Source organism: Cucurbita pepo, chromosome 19, assembly GCF_057944985.1.
Source record: "Cucurbita pepo subsp. pepo isolate OVF chromosome 19, ASM5794498v1, whole genome shotgun sequence".
Taxonomy (NCBI): domain Eukaryota; kingdom Viridiplantae; phylum Streptophyta; class Magnoliopsida; order Cucurbitales; family Cucurbitaceae; genus Cucurbita; species Cucurbita pepo.
This window is the reverse complement of record NC_141816.1, coordinates 3,064,161-3,086,378: the sequence shown is the minus strand read 5'-3', so window position 1 is coordinate 3,086,378 and position 22,218 is coordinate 3,064,161. Positions and strand designations below refer to the sequence as shown.

Sequence of the window (22,218 nt, the reverse complement as noted above, 5' to 3'; positions counted from 1 at the left end):
AACATGTTTACTTACGTGCATTCCAGGAAAATTCTCAAGAGCTGACCCAATATATAACTACTCTGAGCAAAACACGCTTAATTAGGAAGTTCTAATGATTGAGTCGCTGAAAAGAATATGCTCAATTTCAATTATTTTAAAGCTTTTCTTAACTATTATATTATGAAGATCGCTCTCATTCAAATGTGATATTAGTTCATGTTAAAATATTTGTAAATTAATGAAAAGATTGACCGGTTAATTTAAAGGATTTTCTTCTTCTTTTTTTTTTTTTTTTTTACTGATTTGAGCATGTAATTCACAAGGTAAAAGCCTCTAAGTTACTGGTTTGAATTCTTATTCCATATATGAGCTCTAATATATTTACAAAAATAAGTGTTTTTTGGAAAAAGGATAAATTAATTAAAACTTTATATTTTTTTCTCAAAAACACTTTTTCAAGTTTTAATAATATTTTTAAATTTTAAAAATAAAAAATACTCTTAAATTTAAGAGGCTACTAATTTTTAAAATTTAAAAGTATCTTTTAATACCTTTATATTTTATTAGAAACTTTAAAAACATCTTAAAATTTTTTTAAAAAAGTTAGTATTCCTCACTTATAAACTCATGATCATTCCCTAAATTAGTCGATGTGGGACTTCCATCATCCAACACCTCCCCTCGAACAAAGTGCGCCTCCCCTTAATCGAGGCTCAACTCCTTGGAGTCATGCCAATGGAGTTAGTATTCCTCAATTATAAACCCATGATCATTCCCTAAATTAGTCGATGTGGGACTTCCATCATCCAACAATTTGTACATAATGATGGTTCGAAGCATCCGCACCCGTCTAAAATTGGCTTATTAAAAAAAAGTCATGACTATTAAGTAGAAAATACTGTCTCTTCATCCAAGTTCTTTAAAAAGAAAAAAAAATTATAAATGTTCAATTGTAGAGATAATTGTAGAGATTCGTTGTCCTTCTAGCAACTGGTATGTTGTCTTGTTAACATAGCATGGAAACTATTGATTACTTGTTTGTGGACGGTAACGCAGTTGCCTCTATTTGGAATTTGATTTCTAACACGGCTCGGTTTCAACTTTATTCTGCCTTTTTCAAGAGGATTAATTGTTATGTTGCCTCGATCAACACGGCTTGTTATGTGCTCGAATTTTAGCAACTCTTGGTTGAGAGATTTAAAAGAGAACATTGTTGTAACCGGAATGATATAATCTAAGATACATCACGAAAATAATTTTTTAAGAATAAAAAAAAGAATCGTGTGGACAAATGTTTAGTTGAGAATAAATATTATTTAATGTGAAATAATATTATATTGTTGGTTAATCCAAAAAATATATTATATAAAAAATAAAATTGAGAATTGTTAATAGGCCACGATAATTTCCCCTATTTGCGTAACCACTTAGCCGATGTATTTGACATAGAGGAAGAATCATTCTTATTTATTTATTGTTAAAAAAGAATTCATAAATATTATTATTAATCCTTTTCTTCTAAGCTACAATTTCATCATTCTCCTTCCCTAATAATCTCTCCATTAAACTTAAATAATCCCTTTGAGGCTAGCGTCCTTACTGGCATACGCTTCGTGTCTACCCCCTTCGAGAAACAACGAGAAGGCTGACATATCGTGCGGTGTCTGGCTCTAATACCAGATATTGTTTTTTTTGGGCTTTCCCTCTTGAGCTTCCCTGAAACGCTTTAAAATGGGTCTGATAGGGAAAAGTTTCCACACCCTTATAAATAATGGTTTGTTCTTCTCCCAACCTATGTGCGACATCACAAATCCACACTAACAAACCAGTTTAATTTTTGTTTTTATTACAGCCACTTAATTAAGATTAGTGTTTTAAAACATTTTTTATTTTATTCCGGTTTCTATCCTTTTCCATATATATTTTTTTAATCTTTATACTTTCTATTTTTATTAGCTAATTAACTATACCATCATAGGTTTATAAGTAAAAAAATATTATGTCAATTGTCAGAAGAGGAAAAGTAAAAGTAAAACCATGAGAACTTATACTCACAGTAAACAATATCAGGAATCACACATTCGCGAATTCAGGAGGAAATCACGAGTTTGATTGATTGATTTATTTATTTATTATTTATTATTTTTATTTTTTGTAAATGGGTTAAACTACAAATTCGTTAATTCATACATCTACTAACCAAAAAATCAAATCTTAAAATTTTATTAGATATTAAAATTCAAGTTTAATGTATTTGAATTTTTAAGTTTATGTCTTTGAAATTATAAAAAAAAAAATAATAATAATTGACCTTTAAATTTTTATTTTATTTTATGCCTAATAGTTGTTTGACATAATTTTTAATAATTAACAAATATATTAGATATCAATTTTATTATTAAATTTTAAGTTAAATAATATCTTAAAATTTTTTAAATAAATCCAATTAAATTTAAGAGACATCAAACGCAATTTTTTAAATTCAAAGATGTTTAGAAATTTATTAAAATGAATTAAATAGACTTTTAGACGTAAAAGTTGGACTAAAGTTGTCATTTAATCTATAATTAATATTTTTATTTAAATATAATTCATTGGAAATAAATTTAGTATTTGATAAATTATAATAATAGAAAATGAATTTTAGTTTTTTATTTATTTATTGTAGGCCAATTTATTGACCACCACGCTGAATTTGGTTATTGGACAGGATTTGACAAATTCGCACAGTGACACCGACACGTCGTAAAGTACGCTTGCAGACTTGCGGTGCAGGGGGGTGATTTTTTCAACGACATCAATTGTATGCCGTCGTCAGCAAAATTTATAACTAAAACGACACATGATATAATTCTTAAGGAACACGGTATTCAAAAAATCAATGGTCCGAACATGGTTATCTATGGCTCGACTCGATCTCAAGAGTGAATCGATAAAATATAGTAAAAATATCAAAAAATTATCGGGATATAAATCGATAAGTGATGATACAATATTTATTCGATTGTAGCGTAGAAAAATCTACAAAATATAACAAAAATATCAATAAGATATTTGATCTTATATTTTTTTTAAAAATTAAATATCGACATTTTCAGCGATATTGAAGTTTAAAACCTTGCCATATCACTAAATCTTTATATTCTCTAAGTATCATGGCTCGTAAACATACATACATATAATGACTAGTCATACGACCAAGTTTAGAACGTCCAGTAGTATGTTCACTTACCTCAATTTTAATGTCACTCCACAAAGAACTTGATTTGAAGCTATTTGCGCATCTCATGTACTCCAACGATTCTTCGAAGCCACTCACACCTGTGATAGAAACATACATGATTCTTCCATTAACATTGTTTCAAAATTCTTCCCGACCCTTAGTTCCTTTAATTCCATTAAAGTACATTCTAAAATAACCCATGGGAAAGTAATGGACTTGAATCAAGCTTAATTTGGTGGAAATAGAACTAAATTGTGTTGAAACTGCTTAAAAGAGTCAAAAGGATCCAAAAGACAATGAACCTTGTTGGACTGAAAGTTGGGGCAGATCAAAGTAGTGATTAGAGTAGGTTGGACTAATAGTTGGGTCGGATTGAGCAAGCAGATCAATAATTGTGCAGGTCGAAACCGAGTTAGGGCGTAGGTCGACAGAAGCTCGAGTAGAATAACATGCAGGTTCAAGTGTGCGGGTCTGGGTTGTTCAGTTGGTGCGTGCAAGGTGGATACGGAATGAGGGACTGCTTGTCAGCTACGGTGCACGAGTGAATTCAAAATAATGAGAAAAAATTATTGATCACTTATTGGTGCAACATAAAATAACTTGTTGTTAGAATTATATGAGGCATTTCTTTCCCCGTGATATCTACTATTTTATCATTGTTTCATTAACTAAATCTAAGCTATTCGTCAATTATGAGGCGTCTACTATCATTTTTAATTGCTGGATTTTATTATAATTTTTTTTATACGTTTCGCACATAGGTCGCAATAAAGTATCATAAAATTAAATATAAAAAAAATTAATTATCTATAAAAAAGTTATAATTATTCCATCCTAATGTAATCACATGAAAATAGTTTTTTTTAAGAAAAAAAAATCATGTGGTCAAATGTTTAGTTATTACTTAATATTATTTAATCTTAAATAATATTATTATTCTTCGTTATCCAAAAATATATATATAATTTAAAAATGAATTATTTCCCCCTCTTTGCGTGACCACTTAGCCTATCTATGGATATAAATCAAGCATTCTTATTTATTTATTGCCAAAAATAAATTCACAAATATGATTATTGAAAAAAAAAAGAAAATCTTTTAGCTCCAATTTGATCATGGTCGTCCCCTAATCTTTTGGTTTAATCTCTCCATTAATATTAAATAATTTCTATTTAATTCCGAAATTAATTGTTTTATAATCCACTTTTGGCTCTACGAATCCACATTCAACAAATCAATTATTATTATTATTTTTTTAATAATCTATTTCAATTTATAAATTATGAAATATATAAAATTAAATGTTTAATGTTAATTTGTTTTGTTCGAGGACTAAATAATATATAAGTACACAACGTATTACATAATTCAAAATAAAATAAAATAGATTAAAATATAACGATTATTAAGATTTCTACACGTGGATCGATCTAGTCCGTGCATTGAGAAGTGGCAATTTCAATGAATTTGAAATAATCTGATTGGCTACACGTGGCAAGCATGTTGGGAAAGGTTGGAGTTGAGAAGTTTTTTGGCTTCCAGAATCTTTTCAGCTCAATCTTGTGGCTCCCGTTTATATGTGGGGCTATCTTCCCGGTGGTTTGCCGGATAAATCTGTTTTGCTCTCGGCGGAGCTGGTGTGGTTTCCGGGTTGTAACGACGGTGGAAGGATGCGTGGGGCGGTGGTTGTGGATTCGCCATGGCCATTTCAGGTGTTGCAGCTTTCCATCTTTGAAAGGTTATAAGAGGTGAGAACACATTATAATCATTTTCGTGTAAGCTTTCTTTCTTATTTTCACAATCTCTTTTAGGATTCGAACTTTGGTCGACACTGAGATCTCACATCGATTAGATTGGAAAATGAAGTATTCCTTAGATGTGAAAATATTCCTTAGCAGACCCGTTTTAAAATCATGAAGTTAACAGTGTTAGACGAACACGACTCTCCACAATGATATGATATTATCCACCTTGAGTATAAGCTCTCATGGCATTCACCTAAATTAGTCGATGTGGGACTTTCATCATTCTCATCATCCTCCCCTTAATCGAGGCTCAACTCCTTTGGAGTCTTAGTCATTTTTTACTGACTTCGTGCCTTCGAGGAGGTTATTGACGAGGCTCAACTTCGCCTTCGTGCCTTCGAGGAGGCTATTGGCACGACTAAAATTTAGGGCATGGCTCTAGTACCATGTTAGACGAACACGACTCTCCACAATGGTATAATATTGTCCACTTTGAGTATGGTTTTGCTTTGGGCTTCCCGAAAAGGTCTTATACCAAAAGATAATATTCCTCACTTATAAACCCAGAATCATTCCCTAAATTAGTGGACGTGGGACTTTCATCATCTAACAAACAGTAATAAATAACTTATCAAAGCGAACAATATTAACTAATAGTACTCGACCTCGGCGGTTACATTTTTTCTTTCTAGGATTTCTTCATGTTGGTAAAAAAAAAAAAAAAAAAAAAAACATTAATATTCATATCCATCTTTTTAGTTTCTTTTTAATTCATTCTTATATGATTTCTGTAATTTATATATATATATATATTAGATTATGAGTTTTGAAAAAAAAGACGCCAAAATCCAAATTTGAATTAGAAGATAATTATTTAAAAAATTACGCTTTTTAAATTTTAATTTATACATTATTTTTTAAAATATACAAATTTGAATATTTTAAACCATAAATACTTTAAATAAGAAAATAAAAATGGAATATTATATTGTAGCATATTATTTAGTTATTGCATTTTAATTAATTGTAAATATTATTATGATAATTATACATATTCCATTCCTTATAATTTCATTATGATTTATTTTCGTAGTAAACATAATATTAATTTCTATTTGATTAATATGTTTACAAAATTAATAGTTTTGGCCATTGAGATTGAAATTTGAAATTTATTTGACCTTTTGAAATTTCAAAAGCCACATATGTGGTCTCAATAAATAAATAAATAAATTAATTAATTAAAAAAAAACAATCTATTTCCTATTATACGAAAGCAATTACACGTTACTTTTAGTTTCAAGAATTTTAAATACGAAATAATAGACTTGATTTGGGAATTAAAAAAACAAATAAAGTAGATATGTCAAGATTTTTTTTATCCTCAATAATTAGACTACAAGCTGGTTGATCTTTGTAGTCATTTTGTTTTAATTGATATTATCAAGATGATGATTTTGAGGTTGAATTAGACTTTGAGGAGCACATTCAGACCGGTATCAAGAATAATTAGTAACTTCGATCTAAGTTAACCAAGTAAGTGTTTTACGGTTGGTTGGTAAGAAGAATTGTATGATGTGTGATGATGCATGCCTCGTGGCCTCTACATGCGTCATAATGTCATGCTATGCTTATGTAAGTTATGTGATGACCTACAATGCCATGTTATACATGTATGTGATGTTTTATTGTGCCATGATATGTATGATATGAAATTCTATGAATGCTATGCTATGTGATGCCATGTGAAGTCATGTTATAGATTATATGCATACATGACTTTTATGTGTACTATGACATGAAAGAAAGGAAGAATGGAATGATTCTTATTATATGCTATGATTTTCAATCATGGGGACTCCATGCATTTATGTATGTCATGTGCAATTAGATTTCGTAGTTATGTTATGTTAGTACAGACTCGTACCTTCGTTATTTATGTTTGTCATGATATTATGCGGATCTTTCTCTTTGTGGTGTTTGGCAACACGTCAACTATTTAGCCTGATGAAGCCAGGTTCAAGGGGTATGTATATGAGTCCGCTTGGTGGGTCTATGTGCGTGAGCCGTGCATGGAGAAGTACCACATATCCAATTTAGCCTAGACTAGAAATAACTCAAGGTCATGCTATGTTGTTTTAAAAGATAGGTCCCATCATATATGTGTGTGTTTGCATTACCTAACCCCAACACTGGGTCACTTACTAAGTATTTCTTAAAATACTCAAGTCATATGTTACTCTTACGTTTCAAGTAAAGATAAGGCACCCCTGTACGAATGACAGAGGCGACACATGAAGACCATAACATCGTTTATTGGTCAGATTAGATTAGGTCAATGTGTTGTTTTCTAGTTTTTGGACGTATTGTTTATTTTTGTTTCTTATATGCTTTTGTATTGATTTAATGATTTTATTTTTAATGTGTAAGTCCATAGCATCGTTTATGAACTATTTAAAATGAATATTTTTATATTAAGAGGTCACGTCATCCATAGGGTTACGGCTCTGTTTCAATGGAAAAATAAGGTCATTACATTAAAAATATACTAAATAAAAATTTCATTAAGCATATCTTACTCGGATTTCATTAGGTCAATTAATGTTCAACTCTCAAGGACAATATAAAAACTGAATTTAGAGCGTTGATACTAACATTGCATTATATTTTATAAACGAAACATCGACATATAGTTGACAACCGACATTACTATAGCCTCTTAAATGCCGAAATTTTAATATTTGGTGAACTCAAAATGAACGATAATTCATAAAGTGTGAGAGTGTGACAAAGCCAGGATTGTTCCATTTATGATAATCTTCACCTAATAATTAAATGTCTTTGCTTAAGATCATTCTATGCTTTGAATTATGAGAATGGAAAAGGACGGCTTCGATCATTTTCAAGCCTCATGATTTGAACAATGACTTCATCATCTACGGCTCTTATTTCATCAATAATCTTCATTATTATTTTCTGATAATATAAAGTATACTTAGGGTTACATCTAATTTCAAATGGGTTTCAAGTGTATAGCATTTCCCTTTGTGGTTGTGACAGTCTGGAATCCAAAGTTTTGGTTTTTATGCTTCTTGGTTGTGACAACACCATTGGCTCATCAAACCATATATATACCCACTAGGTAAGCCCAAAGCAAAGCCGTGAGAGCTTATGCTCAAAGTGGACAATATCATACAATCGTGGTGGAGAGTGTGTTCGTTTAACATGGTATCAGAGTCATGCCCTAAACTTAGTCGTGCCAATAGATTGGTAAATTCTCAAACATCGAACAAAAGACTCCAAAAGAAAAGGAGTCAAGCCTTCTTAAAGGCAGTCAAAATGACTAAGACTCCAAAGGAGTCGAGTCTCGATTAAGGGGAGGCGTACTTTGTTCGAGGGGAGGTGTTGGAGGATGAAAAGTCCTACATCGGCTAATTTAGGGAATGATCATGGGTTTATAAACAAAGAATACTCTCTCCATTCGTGTGAGGGCTTTGGAGAAACGCAACAGTGCTTTCAAAATGTACTTTTTTCCTTGTACTTTCAAAATGTGTTATTGAGCGATCCTAACATCTCTCCCCCTCGCCCATTACAAGTAGGTTCCTGCAAGGCCCCAACTCCAACGATTAACGTCTTGTATATCAAATTTGAAATATGTGAGTTTGTTAAACGTAGGATATCATATACTTACATAGTAAGATAATCTCGTGATTTAATTAATTGTTACCATATAGGTCAAAAAGTGTTATTGAACCTAACAAGAAAGAAGCCTAAAATTGATATGAACAGTGGTGATTAGTAGAAAACAAACGAAAATGAACAAACATACCGACCGGCTTGAATTGGAAGCTAATACCAAGAAAACCCTAAAAAAAAATAATAATAATAATAATAATAATAAGCAAAAGAAATTGAATAAAGAAGAATTTAGTGGGAGATTACAATGCAAATGGGTGCAGTTTGGATATAGCTTTCCATAGCTATCATCAAAATAGAGGTAATCTTTATTCGGGTTAGCGTGAGAAGGTGGAGTGTTTAAATCCAAACAAACCCCATAAAATTTTATCCAAATCTTCAACCCCTTAAGCCAAAGGAGATGGAGGGTCTCATTCCATTTGTTTACAAAGCCATTGTAGAGTTCAGAAATGGCAATAATAACCAACCCATGTGGTGCTGTGACTCTCCTTCTTCAGCTTCATATCAAAGACTCGCAGCCGATGATGATGAGCTACACAATATCAATGGGGCCTCTTCTTCTTCTTCTTCTTCTTCTTCCTCTTCGAGTGACAGTGTCCTAATTTCTGGGTCTGGGGTTGATCAATCGCCGCTGTGTAATGGAGGAACATAGAAGTGCTTATTGTGTGGCTTTTAAGTTTGGTGATGGGGTTGAGTTATTTGTTGTAAGTAAGTTTGTTTTTGTTTGGTAATTTTAAGGTTTTGATTGGGTTGGTGTCTGTTGGAAGTGTAAGGGTGTGTGGTTGTTCATGGATGTTTGATTTTTATTTTTCCCTCAAATTTGTTTAAAGATCTTTTCATAAACTAAAACACGAATTACGATCTGGCAGGTGAGATTTCATATTAATTAATTAGAGTAGAGATCGAAATATTCTTTATAGATATGTGAAAACTTCTCTCTCCGGATGTGTTTTAAAATGTTTGATCGGAAACCTAGTAGGGAAGACAGAGAAAATAAAATTTAGTAGCTGTCGGTTGGATTGTTACAAATGGTATAAGAGCCCGACCAACACTAGTTGGTGTGACCGTGGAGACGCTGGCCCCCGAGGAGATGGATTGAGATTCTATTGACGCGTTTTAAACTATAAATTAATACATTTATTCCAATTCATCTAAGAATTTAAAAATCTATTAATGTTACTACCAAGTCAAAAACTCGATTCAAGTGAAAACTCATATCTTTCTCTTCCTACAACATTCCAAATTTGCTAAAGAATCAAAATGGGAATGAGAATCATTTTAAAGAATATCTAAAATGGTTCAAGATCTCCTTCAACCCTAATAAAATGAGATGAATTTGTAGATTAGAGTTTGATGATGGGCAATTTTGCGACTGCTCAAGTTTACTGTTAGTAGATACTATCGATTTTGACCTATTATATATACCCATTAGCCTCACGAATTTAAAACGCGTTTCTGGATCCTTTCGAACACGTCGACCATATCATCTTTGTTTAAGGTGAATAGAGGGCGGCATGAGTGGTGGCGAGGTTGGCCGGAGAAGCAGGAAAAGGCTTTAAAAGGCATGGGATGAATGATAAAAAGTGAAGCATTTGTGGTAGCATTGAAAGGGTTAGTTTTGTAAGCAAAACTTGATGAAATGGAATGGGAACACAGACACACACAGACACAGACACACAGACACAGACACAGACCAAGCTTGGGTTGGCTCCTCGGAGTTTGGACAGTGAAATTGGAAGAATCGTTCTTAAGAATTCGGACCACGGCGAGACAAAAGTACTGAAATTTGTTCTTTTTTTTGTTTTCTTCAAGGAATAATATTGCTGTTTGCCCCCATTTTTCTTTTACACCATCTCATCCATTTCATCTCATCATTATTATGTCTCTTCTCTCACCAAATTATATGTTTTCATTCTACTTTCAACAATCTTCATCTCGAACCAACTATATCCTCTCTTAAGACCTATGGAGCCCTAGAACAGCCTCCTCGAAATGAGATTCGACTCCTTCTCTAGAGCTCTCGAACAAAGTACATAATTTGTTCAATACTTGAGTCACTTTTAACTATACCTTCGAAGTTCACAACTTCTTTAAGGGAATATTAACGAGTAAAACGAAGAATCAATATGCTCTCGTTTAAGCCCGGTTTGAGATTCCACAAAGTATTAATAATTTTGTATTCTACTCATGGTGATGCAGCCAATCTTCTTCTTCTTCTTCTTTTTCTTCTTCGATGCATTGAGAAACTAAATGAGTGCCCACTTGTAAAGTTCGAAGCTTTTTGTAGTTTATGAGTTCAGAAGTTTCAACCATGCAGGCCAAACTCCCATCTCAAATCATAACTCATCTCTCTGCTCTGCACTTCAAAATTTAATCTCCAATCAAAAATGGAAACCAATCTTCCCCTTCTCTTTCTTCTCATTTTGATTTCAATCTTCCTCTCCTGCTCCGCCAAGCGCTGCCCGGACTGCGGCCGCACGCCGGTGCCGTACCCACTCAGCACACGCCCAGATTGCGGTGACCCTCTTTACAGAGTTCGGTGCACCGCCGGCGTGCTCTGGTTCGAGTCCGTCAATGGGTCTTCCTATTTGATCACTTCCGTTAATCCGGTGGCCCAGAGGTTGATTATCCGGCCACCGGGGTTGGCGAAAAACGCCTGCGTTTCATCGGATTTCGGGAGCCATGGATTTTGGCTCGACACCGGCCATCCTTTCACCATTACCAATAGAAACACGGTTTTACTCTTCAATTGTTCGATGGAAGTCCTGGAAAATAGTTGGAACTGTTCGGCTAATAGCGTCTGTCATGACTACATCAAGCAGAATCCGGTGGTCATGGGGGCGTGTAAGGCGGCGCCGACGTGCTGTTGGTATACAAGTGGAGGGTCCATTACTGAGTACAGAATCAGGGTGCGGAAGGAGCGGTGTTCGGCTTATGAATGTTTTGTGAATTTGGGTGGTTCTGTTCCGGCGAAGAAGAAGTGGCCAGAATCTGGGGTGGAGATTCAATGGGCACCTCCCCGAGAGCCGCCGTGTCGAGTGGCTGCAGACTGCCGGAATTGGGAGAATTCTGCTTGTTTGCCGGAACCTGCAAATGCTCGCCAGAGGAGGTGCTTCTGCAAGGTGCCTTTCAAGTGGGATCCTGTTAATGGCTTGTGTAATGGCAACAGTGAGTAAAATTTAGCAACATTTACACTAAAAAAAAACTTGAATTTAAATGCTTTGTAATATTCTTTGATGACATGAAATCTTTTGGTTTGATGCAGATGCGAAAATACAGAACAAGAGAATTCACAAGAAGCATAAGAAGATGCCTGCTATTCTTGGAGGTATATAAATCAAGGCAAATTGTGGTATTCATTGAGTGTGAAACTAGAATGAACTTACTTTGACAATGGTGAATAAATTTGTTCATTCTCAGCAATGGTTGGAGTGATCGTCGTGGTGATTGGTGGCTCGACCATGTTTATAATTTTCAAAAGACGTCAACAGATTCCGAAAGGGAACGAACTCAGTTCGAAACAAGTTCGTGAAGTGATTCTAACAGCCAACAGCAGTGGCAAATCGGCGAGGATGTTCACAACCAAAGAGATAGCAAAGGCTACAAACAACTTCTCGAAAGAGAACTTGCTTGGCTCTGGTGGCTATGGAGAGGTTTTCAAAGGCAGCTTAGAAGATGGAACCTTAGTAGCTGTTAAGCGTGCCAAGTTGGGGTGCATGAAGGGTATCGATCAAATCTTAAACGAAGTTCGAATTCTCTGTCAAGTGAACCATCGATGCCTTGTTCGTCTACTTGGATGCTGCCTCGAACTCGAGCAACCCCTGCTAATATATGAGTACATCTCAAATGGGAACCTATTTGATCACCTTCATGGTAATACAAGTTCAAGTAAATGGCCACCGTTGACATTGAGTCGTCGACTCTACATTGCTCGCCAAACGGCTGATGGACTTGCCTATCTACACACTTCAGCCATGCCAAGAATCTATCACCGAGATATAAAGTCAAGCAATATTCTACTAGACGAGAAGTTGAATGCTAAAGTTGCCGATTTCGGGCTTTCTAGACTGGCTGTTACTGAATCAAGCCATATTACAACTGGGGCTCAGGGAACATTAGGTTATCTAGACCCGGAATATTACTTGAACTTTCAATTGACAGACAAGAGCGATGTTTATAGTTTTGGAGTTGTCATGCTCGAGCTGTTGACTTCTGAGAAAGCCATTGATTTTAACAGAGAAGAGGAAGATGTAAACTTAGTAGTTTATATCAAGAAGATTATCAAAGAAGACAGATTGATGGAAGTTGTTGATCCTGTGATCAAACAGAGAGCAAGCAGAGTTCAAATAGAGATAATGAAGGCATTAGGGTCTCTAGCAGCAGCTTGCTTGGATGAAAAGAGGCAAAACAGACCTACAATGAAAGAAGTTGCTGATGAGCTAGCCAACATTATTTGTGTTCTTAACAGAGAGATTCCAAATATTGACGAACTGTAAAGGTAACTTTTGAATGCATTTTTGTCAAAGTTTTCTGTATGAAACAAATCAAAGACAAGAAGAGGTTAAAAAAAAAGGGCAATAGATTCCTCCATAGACATGTATTACTTTGAAATTTCTCAATGAAAAGCTCTAACAGAGTGTATTTAGTTAAGTTTTGTCTTAATAAGGCCATTCGATTTCGTTTAAAGGATCATAATCTTCATATTTCAACCCTTTTCTACTCTGATTTCTAAAGTAAATGGTAAACTGAACAAGATCTTCTTCAATTCTAACACAGATTCAAATCTAACTTTTATTCTAAATTCTAGTGAACCTTTTGGTAGATCAAACCTTGCATAGAAACTTGTGATTGTTGACCCTTCTCCCCCAACCTTTAACTACCATTAAGAGAGGGACAACTGGAAAAAGAATCCTAGGAGACATGTTCTGAAATCCTAAGTTTTTGTGCGATGCCACGGGCCACTTAACTTCTAACATCGCATTCCGAACGTGTGTTATCACCTTGGAGAAATCTATGGTCATATATGACAAGGAAACTGTATTATTTAATAGATTCTCATAGTAAAGCAGTAACAGAACAGATCTTCCTATGAAAAAGCAACATCATTCTGATTCTGATAACTAATAGATTAAACGAGAGGGTTGGATTGCTTACAAATCATCCGTGTAAGCTGTTAACCATAAAAACCAGAGCGAAATGGAAACATCCCCTTTGCTTCAAAACCAAGAGTTTGTACATGAAATCATGAAAAATGTCAAAAATGAATGTTATAAAAACGAGATTATTTACAGATGGCCTGCTTTTCATCAATAAAGAAAGGAATCGAGTATGGGTTTTCTAGACTGAAGCTAATAAAATCCAGAACATGACATGTGATGACATAGCAATAAGAGCCCAGGTGATAAAAGCAAGAGCTATGGAGATCTGGAACATGTTACAAGGAAGATTTTTATGAGACTTGCAGACGTCCAAATCTTTGGCATAAAGAACAACAATCCCTGCTGATGAACTTGCAGCAGCCAGGGATAAAGTGGCTGTCACCTGCATATTTCATGCTTTAGTCTATAGTATTGAACTAAAAACAAACCAATATTAAGAAACAAGAAGATGACAAAGATGTTTGAGTTGCTTCATGAGATAGAACGATAATGTAATCGATCCCAATCGTCTAAATGAGACATTAAAGTCGCACTTCTTAAGAGAGCATTTTAGTTGTTATTATTCATTTTCTATTAAGTTGTATTACTATGATTCTATTTAGCACATATCAATAATATCAGAACCCCTTGTGATCAACACCTTACAAGAAGTAGAGGTAATCTAATGGATTGAACTACCTGAAGAGGACATAAAGGCAATTGTGTTCAAGTTCATATGAGCATTACCTTAAACTATTGACTAATAATGGCCCTTTTCATCGAAAAGCAACATAATTAAACCAATCAAAACTTCAACCTAAAGGAAGAGGAGATTTTATGTGGATCAAGGCATGATGAGTGTTATGCAAACAAGTGATAGTTTGAGTCAGTTTAAGCCTACGGGGACATTTGGGTCTCTAATTGAAGGAATAAGAAATGTTAACAAGTTCATGAGATGAGTATAATACCCAATCACCAACAACAAAAAGGCTGACCAATATTGGGTTTTCAAGGTCTCTTTTTCTCCTCAAAGCATACATATCAAGGCATGCAAGTCCAAAGCTCCAAAGCACTTGAAGGCCCATTGATGCAATCAAATAGCTGAATCACAAATAAAACAGATCACAGTCAACTGAAGTACTCCTAAACACGTGCATTTCTCATCTTCCAAGTCCGGAAGGTGAAGCATAAAGAATGAACATCTCATGCTAAACTCAAGTAAGTTTTGCTATTGAAGAACAAATCATGGCAATTCCTACCAATTCACATTACAAATGGTTCTAAAATGGAACAGTTTGGAGAATTGTCTGCAGTAAAATCTAAGAGGATAAGCAGGACAGTAATAGAGTACTCCAAGTTCCATATTAAACAAGCATTCAGCCCCTAAAATCATACATGGAGTACTGATCTGCGACTTTGTGAAGTTTAAACCAGTTGGATTCGTATAAACTTCTTGGACATTGCACAATTATGTTAAACATGGTCAATGTAGTTCTTCACAAAACTTCACAAACTCACAGATCAAGAACGCATAGCAATACTTCATAACCTTCTTCCAATTTCAATCCACGAATAAGAAAATCCCCAGTTATCGAAATCGCCCAAAAACAAGAGACGCGTGTTGAATAACTAATCGAAAGAACAGGGAGAGAGGCAAATGGCAATACCAGAAAGCAGTGAAGCTAGAGAAACCCAAAGCAGAAACCATAACGCCGATTGAAGCAGCCGCAAATGCCGATTGACCCATTCTCAAAGCTAGTCCACTCTTCGTCCCCGGTCTTCCGATCAAATCCTTCATTGTTCCCTTTCAATCCTCCACCTCCGGCCCCCAGCCAGGGGGATTAATCGACGGGAACTCTTCAGTCTTCACAAAAGATGACCCAATTCGGAAACCTAGGCGTTATACTCCTCCCGTAAATCCAAATCTGATCGGAATCCGAACAATTCCAAGCACCAAAGTGATGAAGATCAGAAGAAAACAAGCTACAGAAACCAATATTCGTCTAGCTTATCAAATTTTCCGAGCTGAAACCCCACCAAATCCTTGGGTTGAGGATATAAAGATTTACCAGTTTTTGTTTTCTTTCTTAATTATGAGCTTTAAAAACAAATTACTTCGTTAATTACTTCGTTAATTACTTCATTATTCAGCAGACAAACCTCTGTGCAGGCGCTACTTTACTCTCCTTGGATTTTTCATTTTTCTTACTTTTTCTTTTTCTTTTTCTTTTTTTGCGGTAATATAATAATTCCTCTTTAATTTACAAAAATATAAATCCATATATACCTAAGAAATTAATTTTCTTTCATTTTTCTTAAAAAATTTAAAAATAAAGTATATTTTTTTAATCAATAAATTGTTTGTTTTTTTAAAAAAATTGAAAGTCGATTATAATTACTTTTAAATTTATCAACAAGTGTCATAAATATGATTAATATTTTTGGTTAAACATGACGGTTGATTTATATATTTTAACCATTGTAATTTTAATTAAGAATTCTTTTTTTTTTTTTTAAGCTATACCCATAAAAAAAATAAATTATATATGGTATTTTTTTCATTAATAAATAAAGGTGGTTTGCACTAAGACAACTTGTTAAAAAAAACATTAGAAAAGTTAAAATAATGAATAAAATAATAATTAGGTAAGAATTTTATTTTTCTATATTATATAAAGTAAAATAACGAAAGTATTGCCTTATTAATTGACCTTCTCCACACACAAAAAATGATGATGTAATTAAAAAAAAAGTGATATTACCTTAATATACCATAATACTTTATTCGTACATATTCTTCTGAGTGGGTTGGTTGAATATTTTGTTTATAATATTTAGAAAAAAAAAAAAAAGAAGAGAGAATATAATGTCTAAAAATAGGAGAAATATTGAAATTTTATTTAAATAAATTATTATTTTTTTACATTTTTATTATATTATTTAATTCTAGATAATTAAGTGTTGCCAATTATTTATTTTATTACGTTAGATTTAATTTAATTTAGATTTAGATGTTGATTAAGTTTTAGAATTTGTAATTGGCATAAATAATTATATAAACTTTCAAAGAGAAATATTTAGTACAATTTATATTTTAAAAATTAAAATAGTAAAGTAAATTATATTAAATGAGATATACTTATAAATTTTATATTATTATAATATTTTATTAATAAAATAATAACATCCTTAAATTTAATTTTAATTTTAATAAGTACGCATTAAATTATAAACTTTTTAGTTTGTTAATCAATATTAATAATTATTCTCCAATAAATAATTTAATAAAATTATAGAAAAAATGTAATTGTAAATAATGATAATAATAATAAATTGTAATATAATAAGAAAGAAAAATTAATAAATGGTGATTAATATTAATAACTATTCTCAAATAAATAATTTTAATAAAATTATACTTAATCGTAAATAATGATAATATGATGTTATATAATAATAAATTGTAATATAATAAAAGGAAAAAATTAATAAATGTGAAAAAAAAAAGAGGTGAAATAACAAAAAAATCCATGAGCGAGAGATTGTGGGTTCGAGTCGTATTGTGAATGCCATGTTAGACAAACACGACTCTCCACAATTGTATAATATTATTGTCCACTTTGAGCATAAGATACCAATAGAGAGTGTATTCCTTGATTAGAAACTCATGACCATTCTCTAAATTAGCGGACGTGAGACTTTCATCATCCAACAAGCTATTTCAAAACTCGAAAACAATTCATTCCTACCTCTTTTTTCATAAACCAAACCACCTCTTCGTTTACTCTATCAATTTTGCTTTACAAATATGGCCGTTCCAATCAATCTAACGGAGTTGTGTTCGATTGGATTGAGTTAGAATTTTGAGTTGGATTAAGTTCATTTTTTGAAACTAAATAAATTTAGCCTGAATTTCAATTTCATGACCAAAAACAAACAAAATCTTATAAAATATATTAAAATAAGTTATATAATCTTGAATTTGTTAGAGTGATAATTGGGTGGTATAACCCTCTTGAACACACAGGTGGGAATAGGATAAAAATAATATCTCAATATTTTATATTGTTTTTAAATCTATTATTTATAATATGAATAAATTAACAAATGAATAATCATTTTTTTTTTTCATTAAACTAAACAGAAATTAATATTGGAGTGAAGTATCAAGTAAAGAATCATTGATTATTTTAAAAGTGATTTGACAGTAGACATAAAATTAGAGCAGTATAAAGTTAGTTTCATTACACCCTTCTTTCAGAGTTTGAACAAATAAACGTTGGGTTGGATTGAGTTACCGATCTAACCAATCTATGGGTTGGTTCAAAAAATTCTCCCAATACAACCCAACTCGTTCACGCGCATATACCCCTTTAGTTGTAAAGGCACTAGAACAATGTGGACACTATAAAATCCACACACCTTGACCCAGCCAATAGTTTCGTAAAAAACCAAAAAGAAAAGGGCACTGACCCAGCCAGGCAAGGATGACGTGGGGAACCGTCCTTCGTCGAAAAAGGCGGCTGGCAGATTTCCAGCATTTCCATTTATTTTAGGATTAAAGACGGAAGGTAACCCACGTTTCCAAAAATCCAATATTATTAATTAAATCCTACTTTTTTTTTTTTTTTTTTTTTTTTTTAAGTTGACTTTAAAAATAAAAAGATTATGATATGGGCTTAATTTTTTTTTGTTTAATAAAATTTTAACCTATGTTAAAATAATAATAATAATATTAATATTAATGCCTATATCATATATATATGTATATATTTACAATTTATGAATCTATGAAAAAAAAAAGTAATACACACCAAAATCAATTAAATGATTTTAAAATACGGGAATATATAAAAGATTTATTAAACATAAAGGATTAAATTTTAGAAATTTATTAGACATAAAATTAAAAATTAGAGAAATTATAAAGAAATTAAAAGGAGAAAATTCCGGATAAAAAATGGCTTTACCACACAAAATGTCACGTGAACGAACCCAAGAAAAATAAATAGTGTTATTTATTATTATTTTTTCTTTTAAGAAAAATAATTAAAAAAAAAAAAGAAAAAGAAAAAAAGTGAATAAAAAGGGGGCGTTACTTGGATATTGAACCACTTACCAAAACGTAGCATTATAAAAGTGGGGGGGAAAATCAATCCACTTCGTATCTGTTCATTTCCGTCCATTTCATTTGCGTTTGGTTCCCTCGAACTCAAGTTCCGTCTCTCGTGAAAGCTTGGAAATGGCTACTCAAATCTCGTTTTTCCAGTTGAATACCGGGGCTAAGATCCCCTCCGTTGGGCTCGGGACTTGGCAGGCACCCGATGGTCTCGTCGGTAACGCCGTTGCCGCCGCCGTCAAGGTTTTATCGTATACTCCATCTTCTTTCTATTTTCTTGCTAATTTTAATCAGCAGTAATGGCGATTTCTGCTTTTCTTTTTTAGTTTTTATTTTATACTGGTAATAGGATTCTTGATCTGCTGTTAGAATCTGAAAGATGCTTCCGGAAGTTTGTTTGTATTTGTTCTGATGGAATGACGTTGAAGTAGAATTACTAGCCATAACAAAATGAGATTGAGCAGCTGCGATTAAATTGATTTTTTGTTTACTTTGCTCACTACAGAGAACACATTTTACGTATACTGTAGGAATCTTGTGGCGGATTATTGTGTGTTTTAAATTGAGTGTTTATTATTCCTGCAGATCGGGTATCGTCATATTGATTGTGCTCAAATCTATGGCAACGAGAAGGAGGTAATTACATCGACTTCTAATTCCGTGGAAGCAATTTGCATGTCTTTCTTTTACATTTTGTATGATATCTGTTCATGTATTGTGGTTGATTGTGATTTTCTACACTGGACCTTTACAAGTTCTTTTTTCAGAAATATAACAGTTCTTGAAAGTAGGTACTAATAGTCCTGGACTAACTTCTTTGTGGTCTGAAAGGTTTCTTTTGTGTCTATTTCATTTCTTTTCCTGCTGTTTCATGCAATGTAATCTAGACTGCTACGATTATACTCTACACTTTGTGATGCTACTAGATTAGGATATTAATACATAGCAGTTCATATTCTGATTGTAGCTCAAGCTGTAGGACTTTTGGTAATTAATATGTTCTTGTTTGTGGCAGATTGGTTCAGTTCTCCAAAAACTTTTTCAGGATAATGTGGTTAAGCGTGAAGATTTGTGGATCACTTCGAAACTCTGGTTTGTTCTAGGATTCTAGTTCTTCTGGCAAAATTATTCATTTGCAATACTATGGAACTTGCCGCAAATTTCACTTTTCTCTTTATATTACGGTGTAAAATCTGTGTAAAATTCCTTGCTAATTTCTGAACTGAATTTGGACATAAAATTATTAATGATAAAAGGATAAAAAAGGACTGCAAATTATTTAATTGGGCCATGATCTGCAGGTGTACTGATCATGCTCCAGAAGATGTTCCTGCAGCACTTGACAGAACTTTGAGAGACTTGCAGCTTGATTATGTTGATCTATACCTTGTATGTATTGCGAGTTTACTAAAAAGTTGTCACTACAAGCTCTCTCTTGCCTTAGTTAGCAGTCTTTTGGAAATTCATCTAAACTTACTTTGCATGTTAAGAAAACAAGTTTGCATATGTTGAAGGAGAATAAATAAACAAACTTGTTTAAAGTATTGGTCTCTCGTCAGCTTGGCTACTGTTTAATGCACGTTTAATTGTTTCTCTGTCATTTTTATGAAAGGTCATTTTATTAATGGTGTTACTCTCGTACTATTTAACATAAATTTTTCGTTGAAGATCCATTGGCCAGTTCGGATGAAAAAGGGATCGACTGGCTTTACCCCTGAAAATCTTGTGGCCCCAGACTTACCGGGCACATGGAGAGCCATGGAAGCACTCTTCGATTCTGGAAAAGCCCGAGCTATTGGTGTAAGCAATTTCTCTAGCAAGAAACTTGCAGATCTACTGGAGGTGGCTCGTGTTCCTCCTGCTGTCAATCAGGTGGAGTGTCACCCATCATGGCAGCAGGACAAATTACATGAATTCTGTAAATCAAAAGGAGTTCATCTATCTGTGAGTAGCAAAGTCCTGACTGATTTTCCTTTATCAGTTCACTATCTAATCCACAACGGTAGCCTCCTCTTCATGGCTGTGGAATATGTCTGCTTTTGAATAGTTTCAAACTATATGATTACGACACTTGACTTTCACCTTAATTCAGGGATACTCTCCATTGGGTTCACCTGGGACAACTTGGCTCAAGAGTGATGTTCTCCAGAGCCCAATTCTTAAAGAGATTGCTGATAAACTTGGCAAGACTCCTGCACAAGTTGCTCTTCGCTGGGGACTACAAAAGGGTCATAGCGTGCTTCCAAAAAGTACTACCGAGTCAAGGATCAAAGAGAACTTAGATGTTTCCGATTGGTCCATACCTGAAGATTTGATGGCCAAGTTTTCTAAGTTTGATCAGGTAAGTAAATGGAGTTATATTCTTGTTCGTATACTTGTAGGGAATATATTTCCCTATAATTTTAATGATGAATGTTGTGGTTCTATTCACAAAGTTATTGTATTATTGTACTGAGATCCACTCTTTTCTTCACTTGGACAGGCAAGGCTACTCAGAGGAACCTTTGCCGCGAATGAGAATTATGTCTACCGAACTGTTGAGGATTTATGGGATGGAGAGATCTAAAGCTGTCAGCTCTATCATTTAGAGGGTAAGTAGATAACCCGTATCGCCGACGGTTGAAAGAAAATAATTGAAGTTTGAATATTCTCCTGTGGGGATTTGAAGTTGTTTCATTCCAAATCTGGTTGTATTCTCTAGTTATTGGGTTCTTCTCCTTGTACATTGTGCTCTAGTTTTAGAGTCTGTATGGAGAGATGAGATGCCTTAAAATTTTTGAGTACACCGTACGGATGTACTTTTAGTGTGAACGCTTTTGGTTTGTGCTGTTTTTAGTCAAGTGTGCTTCTCTAAAGCATTTTCAACTGATTGAACCGTGCTTGTAAGTTGTTTCTTATGAACCAAAAGGTACCTGATATTTTGAAAACACATTCAAACAACCAATCAAGGAGAGAAGTAAAGATTTGAACTTCGAAGAATCAAAGTTCAGAACTTTTAGGGGTGTTTGGTTTGAAGGTCGGAATGGGCATGAGTTTTGAAAGCTCATGTTTTTTTTTGTTTGAAGCTTTTGAAAGTCCATCCCTATCCCTATCCCTATCCCTATCCCATTTCTTTTTTCATTTTTCATGTGAATTTTTTTTTTTTTTTTTTTTTGAAGGTTTTTCATGTTTTTATTTTATTTTATTTTTTAAATAATTTTTCTGAATAAACTTTTTGACTACATGATTTCATTTTACAATATAGTTTTTATTTAAAAAAAATGTAAATAAATTTAAATTAAGGTTCACAAAAATATAATATAACCTTTTACTAAA

The 22,218-nt window shown here is 33.3% G+C and overlaps 3 protein-coding genes and 1 long non-coding RNA gene across 5 annotated transcripts; 2 read left to right on the top strand and 2 right to left on the bottom strand.

Moving 5' to 3' along the window:
• Nucleotides 1–9,726: 9,726 nt before the first annotated feature.
• Nucleotides 9,727–13,296, top strand: LOC111782017 (wall-associated receptor kinase-like 20). Its single transcript, XM_023662774.2, has 3 exons — nt 9,727–11,814; nt 11,912–11,974; nt 12,067–13,296. Exons 1-3 carry the CDS (start codon nt 11,034–11,036, stop codon nt 13,140–13,142), a joined length of 1,920 nt encoding a protein of 639 aa, XP_023518542.2. The 5' UTR covers nt 9,727–11,033; the 3' UTR covers nt 13,143–13,296.
• LOC147786685 (uncharacterized) lies at nt 11,465–13,794 on the bottom strand. The gene is made up of 3 exons (XR_015414521.1): nt 13,476–13,794; nt 12,033–13,059; nt 11,465–11,797 (listed from the first exon to the last, which is right to left on the bottom strand). It is a non-coding gene; the product is annotated as an uncharacterized LOC147786685 (long non-coding RNA).
• A 45-nt stretch (nt 13,795–13,839) lies between these two features.
• LOC111782018 (CASP-like protein 5B2) lies at nt 13,840–15,865 on the bottom strand. Of its 2 annotated transcripts, none has more exons than XM_023662776.2 (3): nt 15,452–15,865; nt 14,780–14,885; nt 13,840–14,187 (listed from the first exon to the last, which is right to left on the bottom strand). In XM_023662776.2, the coding sequence occupies exons 1-3, from the start codon at nt 15,580–15,582 to the stop codon at nt 13,984–13,986; spliced, it is 441 nt and encodes a 146-aa protein (XP_023518544.1). In that variant the 5' UTR covers nt 15,583–15,865; the 3' UTR covers nt 13,840–13,983. The 2 variants fall into 2 exon arrangements, with proteins under 2 accessions (XP_023518544.1, XP_023518543.1); XM_023662775.2 differs by having other exon boundaries at nt 14,753–14,885; nt 15,452–15,861.
• Nucleotides 15,866–18,896: 3,031 nt separating this feature from the next.
• Nucleotides 18,897–21,772, top strand: LOC111782335 (NADPH-dependent aldo-keto reductase, chloroplastic). Its single transcript, XM_023663198.2, has 7 exons — nt 18,897–19,146; nt 19,489–19,539; nt 19,919–19,995; nt 20,205–20,292; nt 20,572–20,847; nt 20,996–21,244; nt 21,386–21,772. The coding sequence occupies exons 1-7, from the start codon at nt 19,027–19,029 to the stop codon at nt 21,467–21,469; spliced, it is 945 nt and encodes a 314-aa protein (XP_023518966.2). The 5' UTR covers nt 18,897–19,026; the 3' UTR covers nt 21,470–21,772.
• The last annotated feature ends 446 nt before the right edge of the window (nt 21,773–22,218 follow it).